Raw genomic sequence first — 22,462 nt, 5'->3', positions numbered from 1 at the left:
GGAAACTAAAGCACTGCAAGTGAAGCGACTAGCCCAAGCAAGTTCCAGACCTGTTCGCTTGTCCTGAATGCTGCTCTTCTCCAGAGCTAAGCTGCCAGAAGCAAATCCAAGATCCTCAGAGAGAGCCTCGGGGGAAAGCTTTCTGGCTTCTGTTGCCAATGACTGCTTGCCTTTATCTCACTCTGAATCATGAGGCAGCAAATAGTAGAAGGCCCCCCAGTACAGGAGTGAAATGCACAGCAATGTGATCTGCAGCAAATCAACTGTCATCTCTAGCCCTCGGTTTCCCCTCAGTAAAATGAGTATCCTGAACCAGCGTCCTCCAAAATTGAATGCACATTGGTATGTATGTATAGGCATGCCATTTTTTTTTTTTTTTTTTCTCAGTTTTCCTTGCATTCTCAAAAGGGTCCATGACTGCATAAAAGGATTAAGATCCAGGAGTCCTGAGGACCTCTAGGATCCCTGCTCAGATCAGCCCAACTAAGTTTGGGCTAGCCATGCCTGTACCCACCCATCTTCATAAGTGTCCAGTTGCTGTCCATTTGCTTGGCAGCCTGGAGAAAGTAGCGCCCATCAGTCCACATGGCTGCATGCTCTTCTGTGATGATGGCTGTGCCTGAAGCAGGGGAGAAAAAAAAAAGAAGCAGAAAGGTTTCTAACAACTGCTCAGAAGCTGCACAAAATGACAGCAGACAGGCAAGAGCAGTAAGAGGCATCAGGTCCTAGTGGGGCAGATGGGTCCTTGACTCCAGGGAAACCTCTGGGCAAGAGAAGACCATACCACTGAGAACAAGCTGTGTGTCAAGCTCTGAAAGAACAGTGCTGAGACCCAAGCTGCCTGGCACTGGTCCCTGCACAAAAAGGACTCCACTTGCCCAGTATGAGTCAAGAACAGAGAATGGAGAACTGTAGACCTATGGCCAAAGTGGTCCCGTATAATCAACAAGACACAGGGAGGGATGGTTCCTGCTCAGCAATCACAGCTACTCCTCTGCTCCACCAGACACTCCAGGGGAGCTGTTTCACCTTTCCTGGAGAAAGACCAAGTGGGCCCTATGAGTGTTCCTGCTGTGGTCACTAGCAGGAAGCTTGTGCCTCCTACCTCTATCTGCCCTCCATTCCCACAGGCCTGGCAGAACTTGGGGTTTTGGCAGAGGTGTCAGCCAAAGCCAATCCTAATGTGCCAACCAACACAAGCACTTACGCCAAAGGAAGCAGCGTGCTAACCATGAGGGGAGGGGAGCTCCCACCTTGTCCAGCTTGCTTTAGAGACAAGCCTGAAGTGGGGAGTCCACCCTAAAACTCAAAGGCATAATGGTTTTGAGGAACACCAATGCAGCTTAACGTTAACCTTTGTTATTTAAGTCAAGAGTGAAAACAGAGAAACCAAAACCCAAGCACTTGGGAGAATCATTTGGGACCAATAAGATAAGAGCGGAGGTTCTGTAATGATATTAAAGTCTCATTTCTTATTTGGGGCGCTAGTAACACAGGTATATTCAGTTTAATTGATAGAACTTTTATATGTATGTTATATTCAATAAAAAGTTCAAAAACTTTTTTAAAATAAAAATTGTTAAAATTTTGAAGGCAAAGATACAGAGAGGAAAAAAAGGGTTACTGAAAGGTGACCTTGGGGAGCGGGAAAGACTGGGAACCCACACCTTTCTGCAGAGAGTCAATGTGGAGCATCTGGTTTGCATTTTCTTTTTGCTTCTATATCACAGGCTGAAACTCGGTTCAGTTATTTTTAGGAGGCGAACAAAGGTGCAGCAAGAACAGAGAAAAGGTAGTGACTCACCCGCAGAGCCATCGAATCCAGAGACAAAAGCCCGCCGACAGTCACAGGGAGCAATATACTCACTCTGGAAAACAAAGATGACAACAAAGTGGGCCTCGATCAGTCATGAGCAGACTGTTCTGCCTGCTTAGCCTTGTGCTAGGCCCAGCGGGGACTACGAAGATTGGGGAATCCTTGGCACCCGCCCTCAAGGAGCCAATAGTCTAGCTGAAAACAACAGATTAGCACACACTGCAGAAGACTCGAATTAATTAAGGGCAGAGAGAGCTGTTCCCTTTAGCCTCTATTTCCTCATTAGGAGAACCAAAGCACATCAGAAGAAACAGATAACAACTGCTCTTTCTTCACTGAGACCTTACTCAAAAATCAAACCAATAATAGCCTTCTCCCTCCTTGCCACTGACATTTAGGCATCTGTTGTTTTTCTGAAAAGTAAGGCTGAATTTCTGTGTTAAGCACCAATAATTCTCTAACTTAAGTTTCTGTAGATACTGACTTGTTTCCAAACTTCCTGTTTGGGTCCTCCTCTGAGGTAGCATCACCAATCTCTCCCATGCAGACCCTGTCCCTTCCTGTTACGGAGTGAGCGGAAACACGTCATCCAATCCAGGAGGCTTCAGCAAAATAAAATGTCATGTCCAAAACCAAGGTCTTCTCAGCTGATAATCCCCTTGCTCTGTATGGACGGGGTTAGGGAGTGAAGAAAGTAAGAAATTCTTATGCGTGGGTAAAGGGTACAAGTCAAAGTGTGCAACTTCTGGTAATAGCCAGTGAGGCACAGAGAGTTTAAGTAACTTGCCCAAAATCACACAGCTAATTAAGTAGCAGAGGCAGGATTTGAACCTAAGCAGTCAACTCCAGAGTCTGGACTCTGAAGCCCTATGCCAGGCTGCCAATGCATGACACTTTATCTCTCGCCCTCATCACTCTCTAGGATAAGACCAACAGCAAATGAGAAAACTGAGGTTCAAAGAGAGAATCTTTAAGTAACCTGCCCACTGACAAGTTAATAGTAGTTCAGGATCCAAAGCCAGGCCTGCCTGAGTACAAAGCTGCTGCTCCTTCTGCAGTTACCAGGATTCTCCCAAGCCAAAGGACCTGGCAAGATTAAGAAAGTTTAGGGTGGGGAATGGGGCTGCTGGCCAGACCCAAGGCATTTTTAGGACAGTCAACATGATGCAGGGGGAAAAGGCCCTCATGTTCCTTTCCTGCTATATGGTTAAGAACCACTCCTTTCATCCGGGCACAGTGGCTCATGCCTGTAATCCTAGCACTTTGGGCAGCTGAGGTGGGAGAATTGCTTGAGCCCAGGAACTTGAGACCAGCCTGGGAGCATGGTGAAACCTCATCTCTACAAAAAAAATACAAAAATTAGCCAGGCACGGTGGCGCATGCCTGTAGTCTCAGCTATTCAGGAGGCTGAGGTGGGAGGATAATCTGAGCCCGGGAGGTTGAGGCTGCACAGTGAGGCATGATTGCGCCACTGTATTCCAGCCTAGGCAACAGAGTGAGACCTTGTCTCAAAAAACAAAATAAAAATAAAAATAAAAAGGACTGCCTCTTCCACCAAGGCACCGGCAATCACAGCCTCAAACCAGCCTCAGGGAGATACTAGAAGGGCCAGCATAGAGAACCACAATGGCAGGATAAAGCAGCTCTGGGCCACCTGCCCACTAGCCCAGGCCCAGCTGCATAGTCTGCAACAAGTCCTGGCAGCTCTCTCAGCCTCATTTCCTCATCTCTAAGACAGGTCATTTCAGATTGCTAAATGCAACAGCAAGCACGTTTTATTCCTAAAGCATAAAGGAACATTCAGTCAACAGCACTAAGGAAATAGAAAGAAATAGCCACCAGCATCGTTTAGGAACTGCAGAATCCTCATTTGTTTATTAACCCAGTAATCACTGTGTGCAAGACTTTTTATTAAAAAGTAACAATAGGGGGAAGGATGGCCCACACATCTCCTAGGACTCTTGTGACAAACAGTAAGTTAACGTCTTTGAAAACTCACCAGAAACCTGAAAGTGCTGCACATATGCAATGTAAGAGATATTATTAATCTCTTCTTCCTAAACAGTGAGAAGGTATCTAAGGGGCTGGGAAAACTACGTTAAAAATAACTCTTGTGCTAAAAATCACTGCGCACAATGGGGAATACACAGTGAGGGTACTCTCCACCAACAACATGACTCCACGGGCTTGGGGCTCTTCCACCCGTGACACAGGGTGAAGATACTGGCAAAGGCTGGCAGAGAATGCAGTGCAGGTCTGAGCCCAGCTGGACTCTTCCACTCCGGGACATAGTACTCTAGGGATGCCCCACTCCTTTCTGGGCAAGCTTGGGAGAGATGGAAGATCCACAGGGTTTACCAAGACTTCTCCATCAGCAAAGGCAAGGAAAGAGTTCCTCCAAAGGGAGGTGGAATTAACAGCAAATGGACATGTTTAGTTTGGGATGGAGACAAGGTCTGGGGTAAGAATGTCCAGACATGACCTAAGTGGTCAACATTCCAGAAAGACATTGCTGAGCAAGGCTGGCCACAGCCTCACCTCCACACTGACAGGCTATGCAGAAGCCAGACAAGCACTGGGCCCAGGGCTGTCACTCTCCTTCTCCCAGGCATGAAGCTGGCAACGCCCAGGGGCGGTCTCCTCAGAGCACAGCATAGGGCCTAAAATAAACCAAAGCTGTAGCATGCTAGGAAAAAGCACAAAGCAGCACAGCTGCTGGCTTTTTCTCAAAACCACCCACTTCTCTCCATTTCTAATAGCAGCACTCAGTCCAAGCCTCCATCATCTCTACCTGGACTACCGCCCCTACAGTCCACTCTGCACATACACTCAGAGTGGGCTTTTCCAAATATCTAAGATCATGTTGGCAACCTCTTTAAAACCCTCCAATAGCTTCCTATTATATTTAAAATAAAATCCAAACTCTGGCCCAGTCAAGGTACCAGCTGATCTGACTTTGCCAGTCCTCTTGCAGCTCTGCTCCCATTCACTATGCTCCAGCCATACCCACTTCCTTTCTGCTCTTTGCATATCCTGAGCTCATTCCTGCCTCAAGGCCTTGGCACATGTGCTTCCTTGTGCCTATAAATGTCTTTCTGATCATGGCATGGCTAGGTCCTTCTCATCATTATATCTGAGATCAAATATCACCTCTACAGAGAGGCCTACCTGTACTACCCAGCTATAATAGCCACCCGGCCACTTTTAAGTCTCTATATAGCACACACATACTCTAGATATTTGTCTTTTTTTTTTTTTTTTTGGAGACAGGATCTCCTTCTGTTACCGTAGCTGGTGTATGGTGACACAATTATGGCTCATTGTATCCTTGACCTGTCAGGTTCAACCAATCCCCACCTCAATCTTCTGAATAGCTCGGACTACAGCAGGCACACACTTTTTTTATTTTTTTTTTTTTTTATTTTTTTTTTATTTTTTTGTAGAAACGGGGTTTTACCACATTGCCAGGCTGGTCTTGAACTTCTGGGCTCAAGTGATCAGCCTGCCTCAGCCTCCTAAAGTGCTAGGATTACAGGCAAGAGCCAACATGCTGGGCAATGTTTCTCTTTTTAATGAACTTTTTATATTTTTATTGTCTTGTTCCTCAACCCCCATCTTACCCCCAAGCATATAAGTTCCATGAGATCAGGATATCTGTCCTGTCACTGTCCCTGCACTCAGCACAGGTGACACACAGTAGATGCTCAACCCACATCTGTATTATAAATGAACAAGCAGAAAGACACATGAAGCTTTTCACTACATCCAGTTAAAACCTCAACCATATCTATGAAGATGGAGGAAGGGACCATGAGCCAAGGAATGCAGGCAGCCTCTAGAAACTGGAAAAGGCAAGGAAACGGACTCTCCCTGGAGCCTGCAGAAGTAACATAGCCCTGCTGACCCATTTTAGACTTCAAACCTCCAGAACCATAAGAGAATAAATTTGTTTTAAGTCACTGTGGTAATTTGTTATAGCCGTGATAGGAAACTAATACATTATCTAATGGGGAAAAGGTGGTAAGGGATTATAAATGGGGTTTCAAACTCAAATACCTCAGGGTACAGGACAAAGGATATCTTTTCTAAAGACAGCAGCTCCTACTCAGCTCTGATTTCTGAAATGCAGGCCACATGTTGCCAACCTTCAATATTTCAGAAGAAGCTAGAAATATGGATTCATGAGAAATTACCCAATTTTTAAATGTTGGCATCTAATTTCAACAATATAAACAATACATAGCCAAATAAAGGCATCTGTAAACTACCAAAAAAAAAAAAAAAGCTAGTCATCTCTCAAAAATCTGGTTCATGTGCCCCCTCTTCCATGAAGCTGCCTGACCCACTTCAGCTTTCAGAGGCTCCCACATCTCTGAATTTTACAGGACCATCCATGTTGGCACTTATCCATACCCTACCTTGGGTAATGCTGACAAATAATGTTAGCTAAGATTATTTAGTCTGCATCGTTTATTATTGTCTCTACACCTACTAGTCAATAACTATATTCATTTCCTCTCATTCTAATCCTCACAGCAGCTCTGGAAGGTATCCTTCCTCGCCAATCTACAGATGAAAAAAATGAAGCTTAGAGAAATAACTAACTTTCCCAAGGTAACCCCACAGTAAATGGCAGAACCAAGATCTGAAATCAGGTCTGACTTTTTTTTTTTTAAGACGGGGTCTTGCATTGTTGCCTGGGCTGGAGTTCGGTGGCGCAATCTAGGCTCACTACAACCTCCACCTCCCAGGTTCACACGATTCTCATGCCTCAGCCTCCCAAGTAGCTGGGATTACAGGTGCCCGCCACCACACCCAGCTAATTTTGGTATTTTTAGTAGAGATGGTTTTGCCATGTTGGTCAGGCTGGTCTCGAACTCCCGACCTCAAGTGATCCACCCGCCTCGACCTCCCAAAGTGCTGGGATTACGGGCATGAGCCACTGCACCCAGCCTCAGGTCTGACTTTCGAAGCCCATACCCTTGCAAGCTGCCAAGCAACCTCTTCTAATTTTGTACAGAAGTTGTACACATCTAGTCTCACAATTGGATTATAAATTCTGAGGGAACAAGGAATACGAGGTGTATGCTGCACTTACCTCTACTTTCATCAGCCACATAATAGACATCTCCTACAACCAGCAGTTAGAACTCTGTTCAAGCCTGGTTCCCCACTTACTAGCTAGGTGAACCTAGGGCTCAACTTCCTCATCTGTAAAACGGGGATGAAAATAATGCCCACCTTGAAGGGTTGAGGTGTGACATAAAGCAATTAGTGCATGCCAAACATCTGATGAACTGCAGCACTTATTGCTATGTACTGCACCGAGCTTGACTCTATAGCAAACATAAGAAACTATCTTATCGAAGTAGACAATCAGCAATAGTAGACAGATATTCCATGAAATATTAACACTAATAAACAGCCATATAAACGATGCTGAATATGCAGTGTGGTATTTGCTATAGTTTAACGGATGCTCAGATGTGCCTTAGATCCATCAGGCCAAGCTCAGAGGTTTGACTGGGCCACCAGCGATAGGTGAAGAGAGCAGGAAAACAGTCCAGAGAGAGGGAAAGGTGTGACAAGGCCCAGAAGCAAGAGGCAAGAGGCCTGTCACGAGGCGACACCCAATTAGCCTAATGGCAGGGGCAAGAAGTTCAAGGGAGCAGCTGCAGAGATTTCTGTGAAGGCCATCTAAAGACAAATAGTCAAAGACCTCAAACATCACACTAAGAGGCTTGAACTTTATCCTGCAAGTTCTAGAGAGACACTAAAAGTTGAAGAGAGGGTGGTGACATGACCAGAGCTGGGTTTTAAGAAGAGGGATCAACATGGCTGGTCACATGCAGATGGAACTTGCCAAGTAAAGCTGACAGCTGACTGCCAAGATAAGCACAACTAAAGTTACTAGAGTCCACATTAGGGTGACATCTTTCCCCCTCCCTGACCCTCTTCTCCCATCAGCCATGAGCTTGGCACTGTGCCTCAAACACACGAGGCTCTCAAGAAAAATGAAACTGAATGAATAAATGGCCACTGGTCCACAGGAAGTACCAAAGGTTAGACTGTGAATGGAGATGTGGACTCCTTGTTTCCAAATATAAGTTATTGGCATTTTTTTCTCTCCTAAAAGAAACCAAGTCAGGGTATGTGGGAAAAATTGATAGCTGTCTAAAGATTCGTGCTCCTTCCTTAGTCTAGAAGAGTCACTGGAAAGCAGCTGCCCAGTGAGGCCTTCATTCCCACGCCTCATTACATTGAGGTGAGGTCACATGACTGATTCTTACCAATGAAATGTGGGTGAGAGGTGATGCCTGGGTCGGGGCTCTTACAAATGAGTGTGCCCTGTCCATACTCTTTCCCCTTCCACCAGCTAAAATGGTGGTACTATGGGATGGAAAGAGCCTAGATCCCTGAATCACTTTCCCTCAAGGTAGAGGGAAGTCCCCCACCAACCAGGAACACCCACTCTATACTGCTACATGAAATAAGAAATAAGGCTTTACAATACCAGGCCACTGAAACTTCGAGATGTGTTGCCACAGCTAGCATTATTCTAGCACAACAGATAAAATCATTGCGGGATAAAAATCATTAACCCTAACCCAAGAGAAAGCCTGTTTATGAAATACCAAACAAAACAGGAAGCTGACTCCAGGAGAATGGAGTAGGGTCCAAAGAGTTTAGGAAAATCTGATTCATGTCTTCCAGGAGGAGGAACCATAAACAAAGCCAAAAATTCACATTGGCAGAGTCAGTCCCTGACAAAATATCACCCTTTGACTAAGCCAAGCCCAACAACATAATATGGGGTCTTACAGATGAGGAGGATGAGGAATCAGGATTTCTAAAAGGCAGTGCTGGCACAGCTCTGACTCCAACCAAGGCTTCTCCTGGTTTGAGGCAAGTGGTGCCCACGAATCCCAATATACGACTAGGATGGTACATGAAAGTATCCAGATTACCAGAGAGAACAGACGATTCCTTGCTATAAAAGTCCCCCGGGTCCCAAGCTCATTAATACCACAACCCTAATACTACAACCCTTGTTCTGAGTTTAAAAAGAAGAAACCCTTAGAGTTGCAGAGGACAGAGAGAAGCAGACCACTGCAGTGCCAAGTCCTTGCGTAATTATGCATTTGAGATATGTTTTCTCTCTAGCAGGGAACAGTGTGTGGGTGTGTATATTTGTGTTTTGGAAAGTACAAAAAGGACAGAATTCAAGATTCCCCTTCACTTCTCCAACACCCTCCCCTCCCCAACCATAGGAGAAACTCCATCAACCAAGAATCTACCCTGAAATGAAACAATTAGGAACAAGAGCCGCAGGGAACAGCAGCCTCTCTATTACTGAGGAGGCTACTATGGCAGGTCACACATGAAGCCAGCCCTTCCTTCTTGTTCTCACAGTCACAGTAAGGATCCAGAGTCCCACTTAACAGAGTTACCCCAACTATCTCTCTCTTCTCCACAGGAACTAAAACAAGGAACCCATTTCTTCCTGTTGATGGCACCATAAACACTCTCAGGCTTCAAACCTTCCCAAACCCCTCTACCACCTACCTGAAAGGTCCACATTTAATCCAGGTTGTACTACTTCTCCAAATCCTACCCCTCCTCTCCGCTCCTAACCCCAGTACCCAAGTCCAGGCCCTCTTTACCCCAACTCTGAGATTCTGCAAGGCCTAACAGGTTTCTCAATTCCCAGGGTCTCCTTTCTCCAACCCATACTAAACACTGCTCCCTCTGATCATGTCACTCTAAAATCCTGATTCTGGTGGTCAAGGACAACCATGATCAGTCAGGGGTAATTCACGGATGGTCTTAACCAAGCCACTGTTCTCCCTTCTTCTTCAAGCTTATTGTCATGCATGTTCTCCTAATTCCATAGATATCCACAGTATTTCTTACCATTTGATCCAGCCATCCTATTACTGGGTATATACCCAAAGGATTATAAATCATGCTGCTATAAAGACACATGCACACGTATGTTTATTGCGGCACTATTCACAATAGCAAAGACTTGGAACCAACCCAAACGTCCATCAGTGATAGACTGGATTCAGAAAATGTGGCATATATACACCATGGAACTCTTTGCAGCCATAAAAAATGATGAGTTCATGTCCTTTGTAGGGACATGGATGAAGCTAGAAGCCATCATTCTGAGCAAACTATCCCAAGGACAGAAAACCAAACACCGCACGTTCTCACTCATAGGTGGGAATTGAACAATGAGAACACTTGGACACAGGGTGGGGAACATCACACACCGGGGCCTGTCGTGGGGTGGGGGGAGGGGGGAGGGATAGCATTAGGAGATATACCTAATGTAAATGACGAGTTAATGGGTGCAGCACACCAACATGGCACATGGATACATATGTAACAAACCTGCACATTGTGCTCATGTACCCTAGAACTTAAAGTATAATAAAAAAAAAAAGATATCCATGGTATTTCTTGTACTTCTCTCCCTCTTTCCCTGCATCCAAATTCTACCTGTTCACGTTCCGATTTAAATCCTGCTTTCTCCATGAAGACTTCCTTGATCTTGCCGGCTTAAAATACTCTGTCACCTTTGAATTCAGTTCACACTTTAAGTAAACTTACATTACAGTTGCCACCAGCCACATGTGTCTAAGCACTTGAAATGTGGCTATTGTGACTGAGAAATAGAATACTTAATTTTATTGCACTTTTTTTTTTTTTTTGAGACGGAGTCTCGCTCTGTCGCCCAGGCTGGAGTGCAGTGGGGCAATCTCGGCTCACTGCAAGCTCCGCCTCCCGGGTTCACGCCATTCTCCTGCCTCAGCCTCTCCGAGTAGCTGGGACTACAGGCGCCCGCCACCACGCCCGGCTAATTTTTTGTATTTTTAGTAGAGACGGGGTTTCACCATGGTCTCGATCTCCTGACCTCGTGATCCACCCACCTCGGCCTCCCAAAGTGCTGGGATTACAAGCGTGAGCCACCGCGCCCGGCCTTTATTTCACTTTAATAAATTGAAATACAAATTTTAAAACTGATATTCAAGATTCAGTTACTGGAAAACTTTTAAGTATGTTTAGAACAACTTGGGTATGTGAGTCCACCTTTTCAACTGTCAGTCTTATGAAATCTAAACACAGATCAAATATTTCCAATGAAAATTTCAAGTTCAAATTGCAAAGTTTTGTAAATGTAAAAATTTCCCATACTTGAAAATTCAGCATAAAAAGGAATGTAAAGTATCTTCTTAATAATTTTTATAATGATCATGTGCTAAAATAATATTTTGGATATGTTGGATTAATATATTGTTAAAATTAATTTCACTGCTCTTTTACTTTAATGTGTCTATGAGAACATTTAATATTACATATGTATCTCACAGATTCTACCAGACAGTGCTAATGAGGTCCTTTCCCATGACATTCACCAGTTTCTTTTTGTGCTCACATTTATGACTGTGGCTTACCTATTCTTTAATCTCTTCAAAGGGAATCTCATTCATCTCTACAACAGTAATAATAACAACAATAGCGGCAGCTAATATAACAAGACTTTTCAGGTGACATCAAGCATTCAAGCAGCAAGCATTCAAGTGCTTCAAGCATTCACATCTACAGTATGAACCCATTCCATCCTAACAATAGCCCATGCAGTACATACCATACTGTCACAATCTCCTTTTTGCAAATGCAGAAACTGAGACCCAGAAACTTTAACTGACACTTCAGCATTTCAGGTAACTTGCCTGATGTCAAGCAACTAGTAAGTAGCAAATCTGGCATCTGAACCCAGAGAGGCTCTAGAGCTCATACAATTACCCATATGCTAACTATCTGCCCTCTGCATTTGCCCCAAGACCTAGCCCTGAACGGCAGTCAGAAAACATGCAAACAAACAAAACACAATTTCCCCATGTATGTAAGACAGACAGCTAAACTACAGCAATAGAAATGACAGTTAAGATTACCAAAGAAAAAGTGGAGAGGGGTGATGAAGATGCAAGGACAGCAAGACTGCAAAAAAATGTAAGTCTGTGAAGTCTTAACAGTGACTTCTGCAATAAGAGCAACAGCTAACACCGAGCAAGCTTGACACATTTTGTATTTTCAGAATGTTGCTAGAAAACACATCTGTCTGGGATTAGAGCCTCAGTTTCCTCATGGAGGGAAAAGCCATCCAATTCTGACATTGCAGGATCATTAGTAGGAGATAAAGAGCTGAGGGAAAGCCTAGAACATCCCCTGTGGCTTGGATGGCCTCACTGCCACTCCCAGAAGGAATTGCTTCGGGTGTATTAGGCCACACCTACTGTCAAAGATAGAACATTTTTAAGTATCAGTCATGGTGTTCAAAAATCAGCTTTATGATGACCAAACAAACAAAAAAAGCTGGCAAAGGAACAGCACCCAGGACCAAGAACATCAAGATAAACTTGACTTAGCTATAAGATGCCGGTGTCTCCTACTAGTAAACACACAGATAATATCCTAACTCCAGGCAAAAGAAAACTGAAACTGAAATACAAAGACTACAAAGCTTCCAACACACCCTTAACCAGACACCTTCAACTCTTAATTCAAGTAACATTAGCAGGTCGAATCTTTCTGTATACTGAGGCCTCCCCTGGAGATAAAGATTCACAAATAGTAGAGCTATCAGGAGACTTCAGCTGGGGCTCCATGACGGCCTGTGAGAACCCTTTCGGAGGGGGCCCCAATTTCAGACAACTGTGCCAGGGGACTTACAGAACTGCCCAAACCAAATGCTACATAATCATAATGTGCTCCAGTTGCGGGAACCACCATCTGCTCAACACTAATAGGGTGACTGTAATCAAATCAGCCTAGGGCAACTGTCCAATGCTTGAAGGGCAGAAAATTAAAAATGCCACTGGTCAATCCAGCAGAGAATCCAGGTGACATGAATCCCACATCCAAAGGCTAAGGCCTAGGACTGACAGGAAACAAGGAAGAGCTCATCAGAGGGGCCCAAAGAAAAGAAAAAACAAAATTCCTTGAAGACAAGGCAATGGTCTGCCCTTCTTAAATGGGGGAGTGCCCAGCTCCTCTGCTACCTATGACTCCTACCATAACTCAGGCCCAAATCACAGTGGCCAGCCTACTTCCTCATCCAGTCCTTGGTCAAGATGATACTTTGCTTCATATGAAGTTGGTCAATCTTTTTTTTTTTTTTTTTGAGACAGGGTCTTGCTCTGTCACCTAGGCTGGAGTGCAGTGGCGCAATCTCAGCTCACTGCAACCTCCGCCTCCTGGGTTCAGGCGATTCTCCCACCACAGCCTCCCAAGTAGTGAGGACTATAGCCATGAGCCACCACGCCCAGCTAATTTTTGTATTTTTTGGCAGAGATAGGGTTTCCCATGTTGACCAGCCTGGTTTCAAACTCCTGACCTCAGGTAATCCGCCTGACTCAGCCTTCCAAAATGCTCGGATTACAGGCGTGAGCCACCACACCCAGCTGAAGTTGATCAATCTTATTTGTCTATTCTAATGAACACAGATGAACCTCACCAAGTCTATCCTTACCTTCCTACTGCCTACTAGATCTAACAGTTATGTACTCAGCCTCATGGCTTCCTCATATGCCACCACCCCGATTACAGCTTGATATTCTACTTTTGCTATATTCTGCCAGGCTGAACATCCAGTGAGCTGATACCTGAATACACCTCTCACTCTGACCTCTCCCTTCATCCACCTCTACATGCAAGACCCATCATCAGATGAAAAGTACTATCATAGAACAACATATAAAGGTATTCCATAGAACACTTGATTCTCCCACCCCACTCCTGAAATAACTGGGAAAATTCCATGGACTTTTAAGTCTGAAAAAAGTTGAATACTTTATCCCCTCCTTAGAGGTACAGAGTGCACATCAGCATATTAAAGGCCCTAAGAAGTCCTGCAGCTATGAAACTCATAGGGGCAAAGGACTTGAATAGACATATTCTCCAAAGAAAATATACAAATGGGACCAAAAAGCATATGAAAACATACTCAACATCACTAACCATCAGGTAATGCAAATCAAACCCACAATGAGCCATCACCTCACAACAAAACAAAAAATAACAAGTGTTGTTGAGGAAGTGGAAGAACTGGAACGCTGTGTACCATAGGTGGGAATGCAAAATAGTACAGGTGCTGCGGAAAACAGTATGGAAGTTCCCCCAAAAATTAAAAATACAAGGATCATATGATCTGGCAATCTCACTTGTGGGCATTTATCCAAAAGAATGGAAAAACAGGATCTCAAAAAGGTATCTGCAAACCCATGTTCATTGCAACATTACTCACAATAGCCAAGAGGTGGAAAAAACTGAAATGACCACCCACAGATGAACAGGTTAAAAAAAAGAAAGGTCTCTAAATAAAATGGAATATTATTCAGCCTTATAAAAGAAAGAAATCCTGTCATATGTTACAACATGGATGAACCTTGGACACTATGCTAAGTGAAATAAGCCAGTCACAAAAAGAGAAATACTGCATGATTCCAATTACATGCGTTATCTAAAGCAGGCAAACTTTTTTTTTTTTTTTTTGAGATGGAATCTCGCTCTGTCACCCAGGCTAGAGTACAGTGGTGCAATCTCGGCTGGCTCACTGTAACCTCCGCCTCTCAGGATCAAGCAAATTCTCCTGCCTCAGCCTCCTGAGCACAGGGATTACAGGCACGTGCCACCAAGCCTGGCTAATTCTTGTATTTTTAGTAGAGACGGGGTTTCACCATGTTGGTCAGGCTGGTCTCCAACTCCTGACCTCGTGATCCGCCTGCCTCAGCCTCCCAAAGTGCTGGGATTACAGGCATGAGCCATGGTGACTGGCCCAGCAAAATCTTAGAAAGAGAAAGTAGAATGGTGGTTGCCAGGGATAGGAGGGGAGGAGAGAGACTGGGAGGAGCTGTTTAATGGATATACAGTTTCAGTTTTGCAAGATGAAAAAGTTCTAGAGATCTGTTGCACAACAATATGTGCATGTAGTTAACACTACAGTATTGTATATTTTTAAATGATTAAAATGTCATATTATACACTTTTTACCACAATAAAAAAACACCATTCAGCTCATTTCACTATTTTCTCAACTAAAAATTTATTTTTTGTAGAGCATCTTACAAGACACAACAGGAATACTGAAGAACACACACAGTTTGGGGAACACTGTTCTAAACATCAAAGTATCCTAAACTTCATACTGTTGCCTCAAATATCCGATCCCTTTGCTTATTCATTTCAAGCCCTTCATTTGCTCCTAAGGCCAGGAAATCCATGTCTCCAGGCAGAGATCCAATCTTGAGGTTGAGTTGTCCCCAGGTCAATACAGGCCTGCCCTTGTCGCAACCATGTAGACTAGGACCTCTGGGGAGAGGCAGGAAGTCAGCCAGCCAGAATGGACATGTTTTGTGATCTTTGCTCAACTTACAGAAATACGCTTATCTACCACCCCCTCCATCATGGTGGACTGGTGGACCCCCATTACTCATGTCTGACATCACACAGACACACAGACACAGACACACGCACGTGCACACACACAGAGTAACCAGGACCATGCAGAACCAAGTTGCTACATATACCAATCAAGTTCTCACCCTGGACTTTGAATTTGGGGGATTAAGGTTCTAGCTCAATCTGGTATCTTGAAACTAAGAGAGGAAAAGATATAAATGTAGGTGTTGTCAGGTTTATACGACCCACCCAGTTGGCTGAAAAAGAGAAACTGACATGCAGCAAGACCTGAAAACCGTCCCGTCCCAGTTCTTCTTGAGGGCCTGCTGCATTCCTGCCCTCATGTTCCACAAGACACCCTATCTGACATTGCCCTGACATGCAAAACTCTGAGAGCATCATTCACAATCTGGAGTTGTGCCAATATGGTGGCTCTGCCCTTGAATCCTTATAAAGCATTTTTATTGCTCAAGGTATCTCAAGGCAGTTTCTATTACCTGCAACTGAAGAATCCTGTAACAACAGCTTTATTTCCCACCACTGCTTTTTACTTCCCTGGTCTCTTGCCAGGGAAACCTGTCCCACTGTTTCTGAAAAGCACTCAAAGCTTCCCTGTTTCTTTGCCTTTGCTGCCACTAATACTTTTACCTAGAACCTCTTTCCTCCTCCTCCACCCCATCCCTCTATTTACCCAAACTCCACCCATCCTTCAAGGTCCAATTCAAGTGCCTCCCCTGTGCCATGAAGCTCTTCATCATCTTCCCCTCTCGCCCTCAAACTTCCACAGCCTTCTGTCCAGATTTTCTAGATCACACTTACCACATTTTACCTTACAATACATGTATGTGCATGTACATCTAAACTCCATTATTAAGCCGTATGCTTCTTAAAACCAGGAACAATTCTCATCTCTATATCATGTCTAATACCTGAGATGGGTAGAGCCTTATACATAGGCAAAGGTTGGGAAAACTATACTTATAGATGATTCTGTGGAAGAATAGCACTCTTATATTATTTCATCTCTCACTAAACCATAACCCTAGTGAGAGCAGATATTCAACCTTAAGTTCATCTTTGAACCCTACAACACCATAACCACAGTGTAAGCACTCAAACACTTGCTGACTCAGTGACCTCACAGTGGATCCTAGAATCCTTTTACCCTACTGCCCGTCAACCCTATCACATGAGGTCTCTGCCTCTCCAACTCTCCTGGATTGGGCAAAAGAGAGACAGGGCAAACAATTCTGCTAGGAACAGAGTATGGCAGAGGAGATGTGGAGTATGCCAGCAACAGAAAGTTCCAGAACTTCTGTCCTTTAATTTGCCCACTAATTCTTCATTGAAAGATGGCCAAGTCACTAGAATCAAGGAAGCCAGGGCCAATCCACAAGCATTCAGTGAGACCTATTGTACACGGATCCCCATAGCAAGCCCTGGAAGGGCTTGGTTGTGGCCCTGGTTGTGGGTTGACAATTAGAATCCTACAAACACATCAGGGCTGGGGAAGACTGAAAAGAAAGGAGAGGCCCATTGCCATGCAGTACCTGATGAGCATCTCCCGATGGGATGATGTAGGCCTGGATCGGTTCAGTCACATACTCAGAGTTCCTCATGGCTTGTCTCAGCTGCCGAAGCAGCTCTGAAGTCACCTTTGGAGGCATTCTGCTGTCTGCAACAACAGAAGAGCTTATTTCAAAACCAGCCTGCCCCCGGCAATTCAATGTCCAGTTCGAAGTGGGCCACAGAGAGAAGTGCCTTCCACGTTCTGCCCCACTCCCAGTTAGGTCTTCAAATTGACCATCCCACCACCAGACGGAGACCAAAGCTGCCAGAAACACTAATGTTCACAGTTCTTAAATACTACCTCCAAATAGCCATTTGTGGCCAGAAAAGTTTAGCTACTAACCATTTCCAAATTGACTGGTTACCTCTTTCACTCCTAGGACTTTATTCAAGAATAGGAGATAAGTACACAGAAATTTAGGTGTTTATCTTTGTTTATAGTAGAAAAAAAAACAGGAGAAGTGTATGATCAGTTAAATAAACTATAATACATACAACAGTATATTGTGTACTCATTAAAAATTACACAGACCTAGAAAAGAATTACATAGACTTATATATTTGATTTGGAAAGATACCTAGACAACACTTGTGGGTGATTAAAAACAGATGACAGGCTGCACGTGGTGGCTCACGCCTGTAATCCTAGCACTTTGGGAGGCCAAAGCAGGCAGATCACAAGGTCAGGAGATCAAGATCATCCTGGCCAATATGGTGAAACCCCGTCTCTACAAAATATAAAAAATTAGCCAGGCGTGGTGGCACGTGCCTGTAGTCCCAGCTACTCCGGAGGCTGAGACAGGGCAATCACTTGCACTCAGGAGGCGGAGGTTGCAGTGACCTGAGACCACACCACTGCACTCCAGCCTGGCAAAAGACCAAGACTCCGTCTCAAACAAAACAAAACAACAGATGACAAAGAAAAAAAACACATATAGATTGTTCTTATTTAAAATTGTGTATGTATATATGCAAAGAGAAGTTTCTAGAAGGACAGTCACCCAAGTGTTAAGAGTGGTTACCTTTGGGTAAGTAAATTTGGAGTGATTATTGTCTTCTTGTATTTTTCTGCTTTTTAAATTTGACTGCTTTAAAAGAAGTATGTTTTATAAACCTTTTGTTAAATACCCAGGTACAGATTTACAGAAGAAAGTTCCGTCCACTAGGAGTCAAAAGTCTTATCTTCTAGTGAATACCTGCTACCAACCAGCTGTGCAAGGGAGAAGGGGACCAGGGCCTCAATGCTCTGTGTTCTCCTCTTTAAAGTATGGCGGGAGTGGCCGGGCACAGTGGCTCACACCTGTAATCCCAGCACTTTGGGAGGCCAAAGCAGGCAGATCACGAGGTCAGGAGATCGAGACCATCCCAGCTAACACAGTGAAACCCCGTCTCTACTAAAAATATAAAAAAATTAGCCAGGCGTGGTGGCAGGCGCCTGTAGTCCCAGCTACTCGGGAGGCTGAGGCAGGAGAATGGCGTGAACCTGGGAGGCAGAGATTGCAGTGAGCCAGGATTGCGCCACTACACTCCAGCCTGGGCAACAGAGTTAGACTCTGTCTCAAAAAATAAATAAATAAATAAATAAATAAAGTATGGCAGGCGCCAGGGGAGTCTACCATTCAAATAAAACTAGAGCTGGAATCACCAGCTTTAGAAAATACAAAATAGGAATAGAAATATAAAACTAATTAAAATGAAATGTTAAAGATGTTAACTCTGGTCCTACTAGGAATTCTTAAACTTGTTTCATCTATATCTATAGTCAGGGATAGTCTCTTGTACTCACTAAGTGGAAGCACAGATCATGCAAGCTGACTTAACCACTTTAGTTGGTTCTTCAAAAAGACCTTTTCTCAACAATCGCTGATATTAGTTAATGTTCTGATAAACATCATAACTGTAGTCCTATGTCTACATAACAAAACAACTTCAGAAGGAGCCAATTACAGAATAGTGATCATACATATTTCACTATATCCCATATACTGGTACAAAACTATACTATTAGAATTCAAAGTAGAATAATGAGTTTTTCCAATTCATTTTTAATAGACTTCATTTTTTACAGCAGTTACAGGTTCACAGCAAAACTGAGCAGAAAATACAGAGTTCCCATGTAGCTCCAGCCCCAACACACACACAGCCCCCTGCCACTATCTGCATCCCCGACCAGAGTAGTACATTTGTTAAAATGGATAAACTGACATTAACACATCATCATCACCCTAGGTCCACAGCTTACTCCTGCGTTCATTCGTGGTGTTGTACATTCTGTGGGTTTTGAAAAATGTGTAATGGCATGTATCCACCATTATAGTATCACACAGAGTACGTTCACTTCCCTGACAATTCTATATGCACATGCAGCCTATTCATTCCTCCTTCCTCCTCTCCTCTAACCCCTGAAAATAACTGAGCTTTTCTACTGTCTCCATAGTTTTGCCTGTTCTAAAATGTCATATAGTTAGAAAGATACAATACATAGCTTTTCCAGATTGATTTCTTTCACTTAAGAATATGCATTTAAGCCAGGCACAGTGGCTCACACCTGTAATCCCAGCACTTCGGGAGGCCAAGGCGGGCGGATCACCTGAGGTCGGGAGCTCAAGACGAGCCTGACCAACATAGAGAAACCCCATCTCTACCAAAAATACAAAATTAGCTGGGCATGGTGGCACATGTCTGTAATCGTAGCTACTCAGGAGGCTGAGGCAAGAGAATTGCTTGAACCCAGGAAGCAGAGGTTGTGGTGAGCCAAGATCACACCATTGCACTCCAGCCTGGGCAACAAGAGTGAAACTCTGTCTCAAAAAAAAAAAAGAGAATATGCATTTAAGGCTCCTCCATGTCTTTTGATTGCTTGATAGCTCATTTTTTAGCCCTGAATAATACTCCATTGTCTGGATGTACCACCATTTATCCATTCACCTGCTGAGGGACATATTGGTTGTTTCCAGGTTCTGGTAATCATGAATAAAGCTGCTATAAACATCTGTGTGCAGGTTTTAGGTGGACATAAGATTTCAACTCATTTGGTGTTTTTGGTGTTTTGGAGTTTGCCAACTCATTGTTTAACAAATAAAAATATTTTACTTAATCAAAAACATTGTAACACACAACTCTGTAAGTAACGCAGAGTTAAATCAAGGCAATTACGTGAGGTGATCTTCAAGGATTGACATCCTGACTTGCTGTAGCTTAAACCCTGCGGGGCATAGGTCCTTTTTGGATCTTTTTCTTTAACATACTCATTTGCTTCTTCCTTTTCATCATCACCAGCACCTTAGGCTTCTATGCCTCAGTTGTTACGGTTATCTCCAATAGAATCCCCTATGGGGTACCATACTGATCTTGAGCTAGAAAAAGTGCCCCACTTATCATCTGCAGCAAGGGCAACTTCAAAAGCAGGCCTTAAGGCTCAACCTCAGGAGTCTGAAAAGAGAGAAGTACTCAAAGGAAGAGTCAATGGAAACTGTCCTACTCATAATTCAAGCATATCCGTGTTCCCTGCATTACAGCTGCTTCTGAATATTGCTCAGAGGGGCATTCTTTTTTTTTTCTGAGGGGAGACGGGGTCTTACTACATTGTGCATGTGATACAGAGATGACATCACCCCTGCCTTCAGGAGAAGTATACAGATAGCCATCTTTGAGTGAGCATATGTATATGTTAGTTATAGATACTTGGATACAGAGCATATACATATGCTCACTCAAAGATGGCTAAATCAAATTCACAACATTGGGTCTATGATCTTTTCAGTATCAATGAACAATAATGAATCTTCAGTGACAGATAGATTCTTGCAAGGTGCTGTATTATGACATCTGCTCATTCCACATCCTATGACTTTTCAGAAATGTTAGAAACAGCCAAGAGCTAAGCAAAGTGTGCAGGAAAGTAGGAAGCCAAGAGCAACATGCCTAGTCCACGATGAAACATTAGCCCATACACTGCCAGATATTTTCAAACTATGCCTTACAGAGAACGACTCACTTAAGTCTTGCATATACAGGTCTGCTTTTAGAAATAAGTTCCCATACCTTCAGCCTTTATCACAAACAAGATTTTTCACTGATTGTACATGAAAAGCACACCATACTTACCTCACTGGTGGCCAGGCAAATTAAACATGATAACGTGTGTGAAAGCACCATGCACAGCATCTAATACACTGCAGGAGCTCAAGAAATATTTGAATCTGGATCTGAAGCACCAGCTGGAATTCCCACATGTCTCGTTATAAGAATGGAAGGGGCCAGTTTACTCCAATTTCACATCTTAACACAGGCACAGATGCTCTTCCAGCAACAACAGCTTTAGAGATAGTGGTTTGTTTCTCTGTTGCACAGCTGAGGGAAGACTAAGGGCTTTCCATACATTAGTGGCTAATTCTCACAACAATCCTCCAAGAGAGGTTTCACTATTCTCATTTTACACATAAAGGAACAGAAGTTAAAATGAGTTAAGTACTTGCCCAAAGTCAGCTGGATCATCAGGAACCAGGACTCAAGGTCTATGCAATTCCCAAGTCCATGCTCTATTACACCATATTATCTGGGGGACATAATAGAGCCTTAAAGTGTTCTAAGACCAACAGAAGCAAAACAAGTGAGCTCCAGTTTCCAGCTGGGATCTACAACCTCAGGCAACTGAAGCTCCCTAACCTCTATTTCCTCATACATTACAAAAAGAAAAAGAAGTTATCTTCCAACTCTAAGTTTGATGATTCCATCACTTTTTTCCTTTCCTTACTTTCTCTTTTTCCTCCTTCCTCTGATACCTCCTAATATGGTCCAAAATGTGTTGGATACATCTATATTTTTTAAAAGAAAAGGATCTAAAATTGCATGCAATTATAGCATTGATCTTCCAAACAGAGATTAGATAGGCATGGTTTCTTATGTACTTCAAGAGATCAATTTTTCAGTCAGCTAAATAAAAAAAAAAAAAAAACCCGGTTCTCCTCGGTAATCAGTAGAACAGTACTGGCTTACATGGGATAGAGATACAGCAATATACCACTTTTCAGAATTCAGGTTTCTGGTAACCCATCAGACAATCAGTTCTGGGGAGAAGGGACAGCCAAGAAATATTTCCCAAAAAGACTTTCCTAAATGCACACTCAATTTATAAAGCACAATAATATATTACAAGCTTTTCTCATTTTGCAATCTTATGATCAAAATTGAAAGCTAATTTCTAAGATAATCAATAAAGGACTATATTAGAGAAACAGAGAATATTTTCCATAATAACCTATCTCCTTCTCCACCACCACCACTCCGACAAAAATGGAAAATGAAAAAAAAAAAAAAAAAGTTGGAATTCTCTAACTTACTACCTTAAAAAAAAATGGTAATGGCCGGGCGCAGTGGCTCACGCCTGTAATCCCAGCACTTTGGGAGGCCAAGGCGGGTGGATCACCTGAGGTCGGGAGTTCGAGACCAGCCTGGCCAACATGGAGAAACCCCATCTCTACTAAAAATACAAAATTAGCCAGGCGTGGTGTCAGGCGCCTGTAATCCCAGCTACTCAGGAGGCTGAGGCAGGAGAATCACTTAAACGCAGGAGACGGAGGTTGCAGTGAGCCGAGATCACGCCAT

General features: G+C 43.5%; 1 protein-coding gene across 3 annotated transcripts in view; it reads right to left on the bottom strand.

Moving 5' to 3' along the window:
- Positions 1–22,462, bottom strand: part of XPNPEP1 (X-prolyl aminopeptidase 1) — a 57,770-nt gene that overhangs the window by 26,449 nt on the left and 8,859 nt on the right. For all 3 annotated transcript variants that reach the window (XM_003255447.2, XM_030807325.1, XM_030807329.1), the window contains exons 3-5: positions 16,837–16,961; positions 1,805–1,868; positions 515–619 (exon numbers count right to left, since the gene is read on the bottom strand). In XM_003255447.2, coding sequence (XP_003255495.1) covers positions 515–619; positions 1,805–1,868; positions 16,837–16,961 — 294 coding nt within the window. The remainder of the gene's footprint in view (positions 1–514; positions 620–1,804; positions 1,869–16,836; positions 16,962–22,462) is intronic.

This window comes from Nomascus leucogenys, chromosome 3, assembly GCF_006542625.1.
Source record: "Nomascus leucogenys isolate Asia chromosome 3, Asia_NLE_v1, whole genome shotgun sequence".
In the NCBI taxonomy this organism is placed as follows: Eukaryota; Metazoa; Chordata; class Mammalia; order Primates; family Hylobatidae; genus Nomascus; species Nomascus leucogenys.
Note: the sequence above shows the minus strand (reverse complement) of the source record. Positions and strands in the feature narration are given on the sequence as shown.